Source organism: Cyprinus carpio, chromosome B19, assembly GCF_018340385.1.
Source record: "Cyprinus carpio isolate SPL01 chromosome B19, ASM1834038v1, whole genome shotgun sequence".
Lineage (NCBI taxonomy): Eukaryota > Metazoa > Chordata > Actinopteri > Cypriniformes > Cyprinidae > Cyprinus > Cyprinus carpio.
In genome coordinates this window covers 18,005,995-18,021,155 of record NC_056615.1, presented here as the reverse complement: position 1 = coordinate 18,021,155, position 15,161 = coordinate 18,005,995, and the positions used below count along the sequence as shown (strand labels likewise).

At 37.7% G+C, this 15,161-nt stretch overlaps 2 protein-coding genes across 2 annotated transcripts; one reads left to right on the top strand and one right to left on the bottom strand.

The window, feature by feature from the left end:
• Positions 1-1,728: 1,728 nt before the first annotated feature.
• Positions 1,729-9,622, top strand: LOC109074141 (cyclic AMP-responsive element-binding protein 5-like). Its single transcript, XM_042745096.1, has 11 exons — positions 1,729-1,943; positions 3,231-3,302; positions 3,550-3,643; positions 4,940-5,043; positions 5,472-5,665; positions 6,227-6,290; positions 6,406-6,486; positions 7,036-7,341; positions 7,418-7,639; positions 7,770-7,869; positions 8,476-9,622. The coding sequence occupies exons 2-11, from the start codon at positions 3,249-3,251 to the stop codon at positions 8,601-8,603; spliced, it is 1,347 nt and encodes a 448-aa protein (XP_042601030.1). The 5' UTR covers positions 1,729-1,943; positions 3,231-3,248; the 3' UTR covers positions 8,604-9,622.
• Positions 9,623-11,040: 1,418 nt separating this feature from the next.
• LOC109074142 (TLR4 interactor with leucine rich repeats) lies at positions 11,041-13,953 on the bottom strand. The gene has a single exon (XM_019090185.2). The coding sequence runs from the start codon at positions 13,672-13,674 to the stop codon at positions 11,398-11,400; it is 2,277 nt and encodes a 758-aa protein (XP_018945730.2). The 5' UTR covers positions 13,675-13,953; the 3' UTR covers positions 11,041-11,397.
• Between the last annotated feature and the right edge of the window lie 1,208 nt (positions 13,954-15,161).

Below are 15,161 nucleotides of genomic sequence, written 5' to 3'. Positions count from 1 at the left end.
AATCTACCTTGAGACACTGAAATATTACAAAGGATCATGTGAAAAATAACAAACAGATGTGTGACCTGCTAGACACATGCACATATATTCATTCACAAACAACCAAAAATGTCCACAACTTTGAAAAACATTAAAAGAATAACCACATATTGCTCTGATATTAGAGTCAACATTTCATTTTAGTTTATTATTCTTATCTGAACTGAATGAACTGCTGCTGTTCCTCTTTTGTAAATCTGTTAAACTGTGCATCAAGGTAAATTATATTTTTTATGTTTTGTTAATTAGCTAAATTTGCCAATTTCTTTAAATGGTGAAACAACAGATGAACTTGACACAGTTCCTTTTTAAGGTGAATTATATCAGGGATGATGTCATATGAGACTTGTGGGTGCATGTCCTCTGCTGCATTGTCTCTGTGTGTGAATGATTCATACTCATAGACGTAGGAGTCAGCTAAGGCTGGAGTTTGATGTGACATCATCACTTCCTGTTTTGTGGTGTTGCTGAGGAAACAGCTACTAGCATTCTGAGTTAGAGCACACTAATGAATCACGCTCTCTTTCTCTCCCTCCCACTTGTTCTGCCTTTTTCTTTTACTCTTTCCCTAGTGCTTACCACAAAAGGACCATGCTGTTCTGAACATCAGACACACCCCTTAGTTTTACAATAATCTGAATGTATCCACATTCTGTCATATATTTGAAATCATGACATCTGTTTTCAGTAGTTTAACACAATGTGGTTAGACACTATTAAACTTCGAAAACGTGTCGTGAGGAAACAAGATATATAGCAAGATATATTATTTAGGCTATACTGAATGAAAAGCTTAAAAATCTTGGCACCTGTTTTTCCTCATTATGGTTAATGTCATCATATAAAACATCTCTGACAGATGGTGTCACTTTATGGCTTGACATTTTTGTTTATGAAGCATTCTGGTAGCCAGTTTGACTATAGCATAAGTCAGAAACATTTGTTTACTAGAAAATTTCCTTAGAATTCACAAAGAGTCTTTCTCTATTGCCTTGATTATGCAAAGTGCACTGGAATCCATCACACTGACATTTGAACATTTCCATCACACCAACCAAAGAGACAGTTTATGCTTATTAGGTTATAAAAAGTGTAGTTGATGCATTTTTAATGTCAGGCTAAATAAAATTTTTGATTTTTTTGAAAATGACAATATATGTAAAGAGTCACATGAGAGCTGTTTATTTTATTTTACCCTTCTAAAAGTTGACATCTATGTCAAAGCTCTATAATTGTCTTGATACAGATACAACTACCATATTTTGGCTGTATAATTTTTAAGTTATAGCCTATCATTGCTTTATTAAAAGAACCCCAGTTTTGAATAAATAACTGTCTGATTCACAGTAAATAATCTCTAATTTTTGACTCTGACTGTATTTTCCAGGTAGCCTACACTGTAACCATATAGAAAAAGAAGGAAAAGGCATGCTGTTTATATTGTTGACCACTTAAAAAAAAAAAAAAAAAAAAAAAAAAAAACAGGAAGGTAATTAAACGTTTTAAACCAAAAGCTAACACGCTTGTACATGCCCTTTTTCTCTCTTCTCTCTGTCATCGCACACCATTCGCTAACCGGGACCGTCCCGCGCAACGCTCCAGACAGCTGTTGGCGCAGCACGTACAGAGCGAGGCGCCTCCCTCTTCCTTATTTTCCCCTCAACGCACCAATGTCCGCATCGGACGCCCGCTACATCCTCCGGTGGGCGGGTGCGCGCGGTCTGAAAGCCCCCCTCTCTTTAAAAAGCGGACCGCAATGATTTAGAAGTTCAGGAATCCCACGTGACGTCACCGCGAGGTGATGTAATGCTTCTGTAAATAGATCATATTGTAATCGCGTTTCACTTCAGCGTGCTTCGTCCCAGCGCGAGGAGCGTTGCTAGTCTCAGTCTGCGTGCGTTTAGGTAAGTTAGTATTACTGTTTTACACTTGCGCTTGTGAATATAATTTCACACTTAGTTCAATACACAAACGGAACATGTGTCTTGTACAGTGTTTTGGGATTTTTGTTGCTGTTGTTATTGGTATCTGTCAAAGTGCCGGTTTCCATTGAAATGTTCGTAAACTGTCTGAATGTCTGTTTAAGGGGGTGTGACTCCACCAAACAAGCAGATAAAATAAGTATTAGATTAAAAAAGGCTATGACTCTCTGTTAAAAAAATGGATGTCTGTACATTTTTAGTGAAGATTGTCAACAAACTTGTCAACGCGTTTTAGCGGAATAGCAGTTTTGCAGGTAACGTTAACGTTAGCGGTTGAAAGTCTATTGAATTTTACATATGTTATATCGCACACCTGCGCGTGTTTTGAGGGAGAAAGTATTTGCATTTATATATATTTTTTTCCATATACACCCTGTATGATATCTGTCGTAACACATACTCCAAAGTGATTCAGACAACCTCCCTATTTTTTTCCCCCTTTGCCAAAATATGACATATTGCAATTGCCCCTAGGCAGGATGTTTGATCTTGTTGTTTGGGTTTGTAAAATTCGTGACACCGCGTGAGTCCTCCGGTTTCGCCATTACGTCATTCTGCAGGCCGGTTAGACGGTTGGCATTAGCACCGTAGACCCGTCTTGCCAATTCAAATCCTGCCCCGGCTGAACTAAATGATGATGTCATGACTAGAGGAATGTTCGCGCAAGTAGTAGAGTTTTTTTATAAGGCGCGACTATGATGTATCATATGACTATCATATACAGAGAACACAGAAGAGAACTCAAAACAGGGAAATGTGGGCAACATAAAGAGAACTGAGAGATATTCAAATAGGTTATTAATTTTTAAACCTATATTAATTTGGTGTCATAGATCTATCTATCTATCTATCTATCTATCTATCTATCTATCTATCTATCTATCTATCTATCTATCTATCTATTGGTCTGTCTGTCTGTCTGTCTGTCTGTCTGTCAATTTGTCTCTGTCTCTTTATTTGCATAAAGGTTTATGTTGTAGTTATCTATAGATAGATACTGTAGATAGATAGATAGATAGATAGATAGATAGATAGATAGAACTTGACTAGGAAATTAAAATAATTAATTCGTACTTGACACTATATTTGTCTATAGGTGTCATTTATATCTGTTTGTTGTCTATTTGTCATGAGCACTTTATAATGTCATCTCCCTTGTGTGCATGTGTTTGTATGTCTGTGTGCATGTGTGTGTATATGTATGTTTAGGTTTTTTAGATCTCAGTGATGAATGTTGATCAGGACAGGCCATATGTGTGCGCTGCTCCTGGATGCTCACAGGTAAGTAACAGATGTCCAGTTTGCGGATAGTTGTTGTCATATCATTCAGATCTACATCTATGTGTTTTATGTATGCTGTCACAAGTTTTAGCCATCAATTAGATTGTTAAATTGATTATTAACACTTCATAATTAATTACTTTTGAAAAATTATTATTAATTTTGGAACAAATAGGGGATTTCAAAGATGCCACGAGCTGTGCTGTTTCAGCATTGTCATGGCCTGCCATGTTTCTTGTTCTCATAGCGCTTCCAAAGAGAAGATCACCTAATTATTCACAGACACAAACATGAGATGACCCTTAAATTCCCTTCTATTAAGTGTGACAGTGTGCTTTCAGGTAAGGGTGTTTTCACACATAATTACAGACAAAGGGTAATGTTTTATCATCAACACTGTTTTAATATCTTATGTGTTTTAATAACTGTTTTAAGATCTTACGGTTTTAATATCTTATGTAACTAAAGAGTATCAGTCTACAGCATGTGGGTCAGTAATATAAGAGCCTGTGAAAAGCAAATGTGTGTCATGGTAGGTCATGCTCTCCATCTCCTATAATTTATCATTTAAACAATGTCTGTTACCCTGGAAACCCAATGTCTGACATATAAACATCAGCCTGACCCTTGACCTCCGGGGTCTGCAAGCCATCATTGTAGCGACAGAAACATTTACATAAAAAACAAAAGGAGGACTTTACCTTCTGACCCCTTTCATAGTAGCCTAGAAAAAGCAGTTCCGTTTAGACTACCCCTAAATGACCAAAACAACAAGAGCAAAATCAGGCTCATGTTTATGACACAGGGTTAATTTTTAACATTTTTGAGCATGCCAGCAGATTACTTCAGTAAAAGTTCTGCTCATGACATTGAGATGAGGGTTAGTTTTTCTACATTTGTTTAGAATGCCTGGAGGTTACTTGATATTGATCTACTGATCTGAAGTTTTTGTTCCTTGACCTTGAGAAATTTCCTACGCCTCCTTAGTTTCCATGTGTTTAGTCTATGTTCTACAGTATAGATAGATGTATAGATAGATACACATTTGCTTAAGCTTTAATCTTTTATTTATTTTTTATTTTTTTTGCTTTATACTAAACTATTTAGTAACCAGTAACTTTAACCAAGTAACTTTATTTTATTTCATTTTTTAACAGACATCAAAAAAGCAGATGTTCCAAATATGTATAGATAAATCTAATATTAATCAATGTATTATTTATAATAAAATATGTAGTATATTTATAAGATAATATATATAAATAACATATTTATAATATAATATATAAAATATATAAAATAAAATAAACAATATTACAATTATTAATATATGCTGTGTCCTACTGACAGTATCATCTTATTTATGTATTCTTCTGTTGCCTTTTTTCCATTTTTTTTTTTTTACTTTTTATTGTTATTTCTTATAAACCTGTTATGATTATTTTATTATTATTATTTTATTAATATTTTATGCAAAGTATTTTGATTTACCATTGTGTATGAAATGTTCTATATAAATAAACTTGCCATGCCTTAATTAACAAAAAATTCCATTGTGTTTTTATTTTATTTCGTGTGTGGAATCTGGAGACGCTGTTTGCATTTGTGATAAAAATGTACTCTTTATTCATCTGCAGATCAGACTCCAACTCCGACTCGTTTCTTACGGGACTGTGAGGAAGTGGGCCTCTTTACTGACCTGGAGCTTAACCAGTCACAGGCAGAGGAGGAGACCAAACCGGTGAGAGGAAAAACATGTTTCAAAAGCTTACTCAAATGTCCAGATGAATAAAAGTTTGCATAAAGTCTTTGATGTTTGAAGTAGTAGTAAATATTTTGCATATGATTCTTTGATTGCTTGTGTGTGTGTGTGTGTGTGTGTGTGTGTGTGTGTGTGTGTGTGTGTGTGTGTGTGTGTGTGTGTGTGTGTGTGTGTGTGTGTGTGTTTGTGTTGATTGTAGTAAGAAAAATCAAGCTATCAGATCAAATTATCAGATGATCAGATTAAGAGTATTAAATATCAGACAGTTTTCATACATATACACAAATAGGGAGGGATCTATAGAAGACAGAGGAATGAGAAGGAGTATATATTTTTTAAATATTCTAAATATTAGAATATTTAGCGTATTTATGCTTTCGGAATTCTAAATATTTTCTTGCTTTTAGAACTTTCCTGCGCAGGCGTCAGGTCAGAACCAGGCTCACACTGAAACACAGCATCAGCAGAGTCAACATCATCAGTTTCAACCTCAGCAACAGCAGCAGTGCGCTCTGGCTCATCTCAACCAGAACCAGCTCCACACACACAGCTCACAGCCTCAGTCTCAATGCACTGCCACATACTCCACTTCAAATAAACAGTGAGTATTACCGTATATCATTACCAAAATACCCCATATTCTTATTTTCCCATTAAAAGTCATGATTTTAAATGAAAAAAGTCCTTTTACACAGCTTTTTTTTGGGGGGGGGGTGGTTGGTGGGTACAGAATGTTTTCACTGTAGAAAAAAAAGTCAAAAAGATTTGTTGCAACACAGCATTTAACCATATACCTCTGAGACCCCAAATATTCTGGTCTGTCATGCAGCATTGCATCTCTACACAGAATTTACTAATGTAAAGCTGTCAGAATACATTTTTTCACATTTTGTAGCAGCTCTATGTATAATTACAATTATATACACTGTTGACCCATCCCTTACACATTAACCCACCCTTAAACCTGACCATACCACCAAACCTGTCCCTAATCTTACCCGTATCCCACCTCAATAGTAGCAGAAGTATTTTATGATACGAACACAATAAGTACATTGTACTTATTTTATGATGTAAGTACGTAGTAGTTAAGGCCACTATAATAAAGTGGGAGCTTTTAATCTTTTGTTCTCTGCTAATGTGAATCCCTCTGACATTACAGATCTGCACCCAGCTGTCTGCACAGCAGACAGACAAATGCTTTGCCTGGGACATCAGCTGTGAATGTAAGTAAACCGAAAGCAGTTCAAACCCAATCAGAACAGTAAAATATTAATCGAAACAATACCTCTGTTTCTTATTACATCATTATGATAATTTCATATTTTATTAAAATGACAGATGGAGGCACAGTTGTCAATGAACTCTAGTATGATTGGCATACCAGGCCCCGCCCCCTCTGGCTCATGCTCCTCCCTTCAGGTACAGCCCCATACTAATGATTTGACTCTATGGCTACAGGATTTTGATGTCTCTATAGAAACATACAAGTCAGACAGGGGTTATAATGCCACAGTGCTTTGTAACTAATGTAGACATCTTGACCGAGTTATCTAATTCAGACACATGCAATGTTGCCTGTTAAAAAAGCGGAATTAACACAGACACACACACACACACACACTCATGCACTGATTCTCTTCAGAAAGTGGAAGGGGATTGAATTTCACGGGCTTCGGCTTGACCTGGTTATCATCTGACTTTTCAAAGGCGTCTTTGTAGATTCTCTTTGTTTTGAAAAACTTAAAAGTGCCAAGTAATCTTACCATCGCAAACAATCACCACACACAGGAAACCTTAGATGTATAAATTAAAAACACATGGTTGCATGTAGAAGTTGGCAAAGCAAATCTCACTTTGGGCATTTCCTTTTGAAATAGCATGAAATATCCACAGTGTTATGTGACAGTGACGTTGACAGTGACCCCAGGAGCCATTCTGACCCATCTCTCCCCATCTCTAATCCTTCAGAGGTCAAAGGTCATGCCAGCCCACAGCCAACCTGCGGTTTCCAATGGCAGTCAGAATCCTCTTTGCCACATGATGGAGATGATGTCATCACAGCAGCACCCATTGTCACATTTACAATCCGCATCTCGTCATCACGCATACCAGCCGCACTGCCACAGCCAATCACCGCAAAGACTCGCACATCAACATCAAAGCCAAGACCAATCACATCACAGCCACGCTCACCATTCTCCACCTGCTCATTTGCATCCTGGCTCCACCCACCAGACCGCCCCTCCCCTTTCACATCAGCCGATACCAACACAGGTCTAGGCCAAACTCTGATTTTTATAGTTTCTAATTAATCTTTTGTAATATTTAACATAATGTTTGTGTTTTATAGATGTCGTCCACACCAAAACAGACCCCCTGCCCACAATCTCCTCCACAGCCGTCCACAGCCAGACGCCGACGGACAGCAGGGGAAGACCCAGATGAGCGCAGACGGAAGTTTCTGGAGAGAAACAGAGCTGCCGCCACACGGTGCAGACAGAAGAGAAAGGTCTGGGTGACGTCGCTGGAGAGGAAGGCAGAGGAACTTACACACACTAACTTACAGCTGCAGGTACATTTACACATGAACACATTGTGCATATACTTACCTTGAAGTATTAAACACAACTGAAAGTTCATGGTACTGTAGATTCATGCATTTGCTGCTTTGCTTATATACATATATATATGTTTTCTCACAGAATGAGGTGACATCACTCAGGACAGAAGTGACTCAACTGAAGCAAATTCTTCTTGCACATAAAGACTGTCCTGTCTCTGTGAGACAGAGAGAAACACAGAGTAAGTATGAAACTTTTTTTTATTCTCTCTTGCTTTCTCACAAATACTAATGTATTGAGGTTGAGTTTCATTAAAACCTGTGAAGAACATGTCTGAGTCATATTTCACCCCATAATAATAGTAAATAAAAATTATATAATTGCTTATTAGAGATGGATATTTTTTGGTCACTATAATTTTGGTCACAATTATTTCCATGACAATTAGGAACCCCAAATTATATATTTAAATGAAATTGTAAAGTTTTTATTAAAAATTTAAAAATATTAATTAAAATTGTTAATTTTAACTAAAGATTATTAAAAATATAAAGTCTGGATGCATTACAGTAAAATACATTAAAGTACATTATGCATTTAAAATACATTAAATTACATTGAATAGAAAATAGTTTTAAAATTTTTTTTTTTTTTTTTACAATATTTTGATCAAGTAAATGCAGCCTTGGTGTAAAAGTAAAAAAAAATAAACATTTCACTAGCCCCAAATTTTTTAATGGCAATATTTTTGTTTATATTGTGTGTTTTATTACTTAAAATGTGTGTATTATTATATATATTTTGAAAATTGATGGATTTCTTTCTTATTTATGTTTATGTGGAGTAGGTAGTCCAACAGGAAGTCCTGTCCAGCAACATGCCATCCAACACAACAGCATCTCAACATCAAATTCAACTTTACCACACACTCACCTCCCCCCACACTCACACCCCACTAACAACACACAACTATAACATGCTTCTACATGGACAGAAACTGATGAGAACACAAAATACAACCCTTCTTTAGAGCCATATGTTCAGGGCACCTATGACCGAGCAGGTACCCATCAGTGCAAAAGCAAAACTGAACAGCAAAATGTTTTCAACTTGGATTTATGATTAAAAGGAATGTATGAATTACATATATGTTTGAAATGTCTGAACAGAATAATTAAATTAAAAGTCTGTTTATATTTCTGGCCCTTGACATCTCAGGTAATCAGTTTTATTTTACCTCACTGTGATTTATTACAGTGCTGGAAAACAAACTGTCTTTTACCCTCACTAAATTTAGTTTTCTTATTCTCAAACCTGTCTCTCACCCTCTTTGTACCTCTCTTTCTGTCTTCTCACACTCTTCCTCGTGCTTTTTTATAGTTGATCTTTCTCAGGGACACTTATCTAATTTTACTCCTAGAGTATGTGTGCACATTTGTGTGTATATGTGTGTTTTGTTTTGTTTTTGGCCACTTTCAGTGTAAACGCTTTGATAGCTTCAGTGACAGCTGTGTGCGCTAAATCCTGAAACTAATGGCAAGGCCGTGTGAAATTCATTGAATCAGGGCAGTTGTAAATTTGTAATTGTAAATAGGATTCTCTAGTTTTATAAATGTATGATGATGCAGCTAAAGCTGATTGTTACATGTTTGTCTTCGCTGTAAATATTGTTAGAGGCCTCTTGGTGAATTATCAGGTATCACATTACCTACGAAAGTACTTAAGAGTGTCACATGTGAATTTTGGATTTATAGAATAACATGCAGCTCATTTTATATAGACCGAGCCAACATCAGAATCATGTATAGGAATGATAGTAAAGGAATCATGCATTACTAATCGCACTCATGGCACTCTGAATATCTTACAGTATTCTCCTAAAACAATACAGCATAGCAATCATTTCACACTAACTGGCTCAGTGACAATCAAAATGTCAATACTGACATTTCCTGGAAATGACATGCAAGCATGTGTACCATCTCTAATAAAAATTGCTTAGGTAAAGAATTTATATGGTTATGCATTCTGTGTTAAATGGAATTATGAATCTGGACATGTGGAAAAAAAAGAATGTTTGTACACTCTGCAGGTTTAAACTGGTTCATGCACGTACAGTTTTTTGTTTGTTTAATATTTATCTATTTTTGTACAAATTTGTGGCCATTTTTAATTAAAAGCACTTAATATCTGTATCCTGATCTCTTTATTCATGGTTCATGTTAATTACAAAGCTGTGATACAACTGCTGCCTTTAGTGTATTATGGTTTTGCTGGATTATTATAAGGGTTGGCTGCATGTACTACAAGGTGATAATTTGAAATAAATGACTGCAGAAATGTGGTTATACAGTGTTTCAGTTTAATCTTGTGAAAACTTTTATTAACGTTTATTGCGCCATCTTATGGTGAGATTCAGTTTAGCAGCAGTCTGGTATAGACCTTATTCTGGGCAGCGCCATTTTTTTTTTAACAGGAATGAAAACTAGGCTGTGAGGGATAGAAGTAGCCTACAGTGTGTTCATTGGACTGTACCGTTGTTTATCAACAGTGTCGGGTAGATTACTTTTTGTAACAGTTCAAGTTTGTAACATTATCTGGATTACACAAATTAAGTAATGTACTCTGATTACTTTTTGTTATTTTTAACTTCATACTTTATGACTTTTGATCTAACTCATTTATCACTTAGACATTAATGTGATCACTGTGTACAGCAGGGTTTTTTGCGAAAAACAAAACAAAACTGTAGGGTTTTCATGAAAAGCTAATAATCAATGAAATCATAAAAATGTCAAACCTTGGGGATCTCTATGGACAAACATTAATAAACATGAAAACATGACATTGCATGATCAAAGTTTTTCATATTTGAATTTTTTTTTTTTTTTTTTTTTTTGTCCAGACTTCTGATATTAAAAATTAGTGAACGTCACTGCATATGATGAAGACACAGAATTTCAATTTGTTTAGTAACTTGCATAATTATAAGTCTTATGCATATAAATGGTAGGTTCATTTAGAAAAGAAAATTTAAATGAAAAAAGAACTGGGGTGAATCAATAAATTATAAATAATTTACTTCAATTGTGTGAATATGTAGTCATGCAACCCATAAAAAAGTAACTGTAATCTGATTATGATTATTTTAAAACATACTATAGTCTAATTACAAGTACTTACTTTTTGGAAATTTGATTATGTAATCCAGATTGCATGTACTCAATTATATGGTCTATGACTTTTATACATTATGTGCTATCATTAATATAAACTCTCTCCCTCAAAGCCTTGTTTTCATCTGTGTTAAATTCAATATGGCGTCTAAACCTACTAAGGTCTATTGTAGAATTTTGAATGTCGAAATTGAATTAATTATAAAGACAAAACATGGAAACCATTACACAATTACTTATAAAGACTACGTATTTATTTAAAAAAAAAAAAAAAAACAATCATGGAAGTGAAATGTATAAAATGTATCAAAAGACTTTTCCTGTGCTGTACCTCACAGATTGATATACATGCCTGGAATACTGCAGTATATCTGTATAGGGTAAATAAGTAATATGTTATCTACAAAGACATTCATTTCAAAACCAAGCAATTCTGCCAACCAGCAGCTGAGGCCTAGACAATCAATCAAAAGAAATGAAAAAATGAAAAAGAAACGATTTTTTTTTTTTGCAGTTTCAGTGGTTATGCATTTGTGGCCAGAATAATTTTTTGGCCAAAATTGTCTTCTTTTCACACATACACAAACTGCCCTTCAGTCTGAGTATCTAAGCATTATGACATCATCATCTCTTCGCGCATGGCTGTTGTCAAAGAAGCGGTCCCCGGGAAATTGGATGAGGTCACCTTCCTCAGCCAGTTGTCTGCCACTCTGGTAACCGCTGAATTCAGAAGAGACACAGGTAGCGGCCACAGTAGAGCGAAATGGATGTCTGGTTGAGTACATGTGACGTACATGTGCATGAGTGGATGACTTCCTGCTTCTGATCCGCCTTTTCAACACACGCCCCAGCCAGACTCCGCCCACCAGAAGGAGGAGCAGTGCATTGGCTGCCAGGGCTGCTATTGTGACAAGCTGTAGGTTGACTTCACTTGTCACCGAGGGCAAAAGTGTGACAAATCCAGTGCAGTGATCTCTGGGGGCAACCTGGCACAAAGCTCCACCCACAACGCTCTCCACACAGGTGATGTAGGTGGAGTCTGGGCGGAGCTCTTGGAGGGTCACTGCCCGGTCTGATCCATCTGTGTAAACATAGCGTGGGAAGCGGAAAGCATGGCCGAAACGGTCAAATAAAACCCGAAAGATAAGTTCCTTCCCATGAACTAGTCCAACGTCAGGAATTGTGCTCCAGCGGACTGTGGCTGTACTGGAAGTGACATCTTCCACGCTAACGTTCAGGATGGAGTGATGGTTGAATTGACATGCATCCGTGATCACATCAGTCTTTGAGTCATGATGCTTGGCTCTGTCTTGTAAGGGCAGGTTGAACTGCTCCTGTGGAGCCCAAGCAAAGGTGCTGTGGTTGTGGCCTGTCAAGAACGTGGCTGTTGTCGTTGGAAAATCAGATAAGGAGCCATTCCCTGTTTTCCCAGCTGTGTGTCTTGGCCTTGAGCTGAAAAGTTTCCTCCTCTTCTTTCTGTCTACTGTTGTCACAAGCCCTTGCTCCCCCTCATCCCCTTGGACACCTACATCTCCATGTTTTTCACCTTCTCGCTTCTCTCTTTCCTCCTTGAGAACCGGTGACTCAACTACTGCTCCACGGCTCTCCATTGGCTGAGGTTCTGACTCGCAATAACCACTTATATTTTCCAACTGGGAGTTGCTGACATAGTCCAAGTATTTTCCCGCCAGCACTGGGGGGTGAAGGCAGCGCACAAACACGGTCAACAGCTTTCCCTGAGAATGCGCATGCGTCATCCAACTTCTAAGCTTCTCCATCCGGCAGTCGCAAGTCCAGTTATTCCCATTCAGTTCTACGTGAAACAAAACGCCGTTTGTGGCGAAAATTCCACCGGAGAGATTCACAAGACGGTTGTTTTTCAATTTTAAGATTTTTAGATGTGAAAGGTTTTCGAAAGCACCGGCGTCCACGCGAGATATGTGATTGTCACTGAAGTCCAGGTTCTCGATGCGCTCCAGCGGGTCTAGCAGCCCAGCAGGGATCTCTGTCAGCTCGTTCCTGTCAATCTTGAACTCTTTCACTCGCGCGAGACCATTGAGAGCCTCGTTGTCCAGCTTTGATATCTTGTTGTGGCTCAAAGAAAGTTTTGTTAGCTTTTTCAAGTTCTGAAAGATGTGATTTCCAATGTGCTTTATTTGGTTGCCTGCGATTAGAAGAGTTGTTAGTGACTTGAGATGGGAAAACAAGAAAATATCGCGCAGTTCTGTTTGTTTATTATCTGATAGGTTTAAAAACTGCAGTTTGCTGAGCCGCGCGAACGCATTGCGATCAATATGGCGAAGCTGGTTCGATTCTAATTGCAGGAACATTAAATTTGTCAGTCCTTTGAAGACGGATTCTTTTAAAAACTCAATTAAATTTCCATCAAGTCTCAGTTTGACTAAACTGTTTAAATGGCTGAAAGCTTCGGAAACAACGTCCTTGATTTCGTTGTTATTGCTATATAATATTGTGAGTTTTTTCAGAGACTGTAGAGTCCCAGGTTGTATTGTCGAGATTAAGTTGTTGCCCAGATAAAGCTCCTCCAGCATGGAGAGTTTCTCGAATGCTTTAGGATGTATATTCCTTATTTGGTTAAACTGGAGATTTAGCCTGATGAGGTTCCCATAGCGCATGAAGTCGAACGCGCTGAGGTTGTGAATGAAGTTTCCCGCGAGACCGAGAACCAGCACGTCCCCTGCGCGCTCCACCTGCGGCGCTTTGGGGACCGCGCGCAGACCGCGATTTGCGCAGAGGATATGCTGCGCGTGCTGGCACTCGCATGGCCCGGGGCAAATGGCCCAACCAGGCGCGAAAAATAAAAGCGCTCCACTGGCAAACAAAAGAAAATTATAGCGCAAGTATGCCATTCCAATGATGAGCAAATAGCAAGCCACTCAAAACATTCCTTTGTTTCAGTCCAGGTTCGCCAAGTTTTTCCTCGCCAGGAATTGAAGCTTTACAGATGCATTGCCGCCAGGATACAGACATTTAGATTAGCTATAAGACGAATGCATAGTGAATATTAGCTGTATTGATATATCCATGCACATCCGTTGCGAGCTGATGTGGCTCCAGCCGAGGAAAGATTTGCCTCCGTCAGACCCTCTCATCCCCCAAGAAGTCATCTGTTGCACATTACACACACACACACACACACGCCATAGTCATCTTCGAGTTCAGCAGCCCGCCCCTCTCTCCTCCAGATGTGGACATTACAGTTAGCCTACTAAACAACATGGCTACACACTCGTGTATGAATCTGATATACAGATTCTGGTTCAGATTCATTTTAACGAGTCCTTATGTTGCATTAAAGACTCTTTAAATACTTTTTGTAGAAGAATTAGGATATGGGGAGAAATATAAATGCAATTGATATTACATTTACCGCCTGTTTCCAAATTATCATTTCCTACTGCAGCATTACAAATCAAGAAAACTATTCTGGCAATGGTTTGTTTACCCAGACTTTAACAAACTTTTAGAAGCAAAAACAGGGAGTTTCCTTTTTAGAGTTATCCAAAACCAAAGACAAAACTGGTCATATAGTTTTTGGAGGGCTTTTATTTTGAAATTATATATCAGACAGTCCTGACATTGTGACACTCTGAGGAGGTGTACTGTCAAGCTGAAGTGAAAGTGGTCTGTGGAAACAGGGAGATTTTACAGATGAAACAGGTTGTACAAACAATAGGGTGACCATATGTCCTCTTTTTCCCGGACATGTCCTCTTTTTGGATCTTAAAAAATGCATCCAGCCATGTTTTCTAAATCACCTAAAATTTCTGGGATTTAGCTTTAGCTCTCTACAGTCACCATTCATTGTGTGCGGTTTTGTATAAAAGAGCCCTGCGAGGAACTGTTGTCTTAATCCCGCTCCTGCTGTATTTATGACCATTCACCCGCTCCCATGATTTTTGTGTCCAGTGCTCCAACAAACATTCTAACATTGCATATAATTTTTGCATATCAGGGATCCACTATCGATATGCAGAGTAATTAAATCTCTTTTGAATGGGCGCTCACTGTTTACTTTTACTTTCGTGTAAAAGATCAGATATTTGTCAATGAGCTCAGGATCTGTCGAGCGGCAAATCCTCCAGCATGATCTGTCAGCCATCTCTCCTCTCAACCAGTGATCAGTCAAATCTGACTCCTGCAGCTCGAGTTGGATGTAGGGTTGTCAGTTCCGTGTTTTTTTCCATGGAATTGGACTGCTTTTAAACTGTTGCCGTGGGCTGATTTCCCCCCTTGGGGTTTGAAATGTTGCATAAATTAAATTTGACTGAAATGTTTGTATCGAAACATTTTGCATTCTATGATAAAACTGTGCTGGATGGTAAGTTTTGTGAAG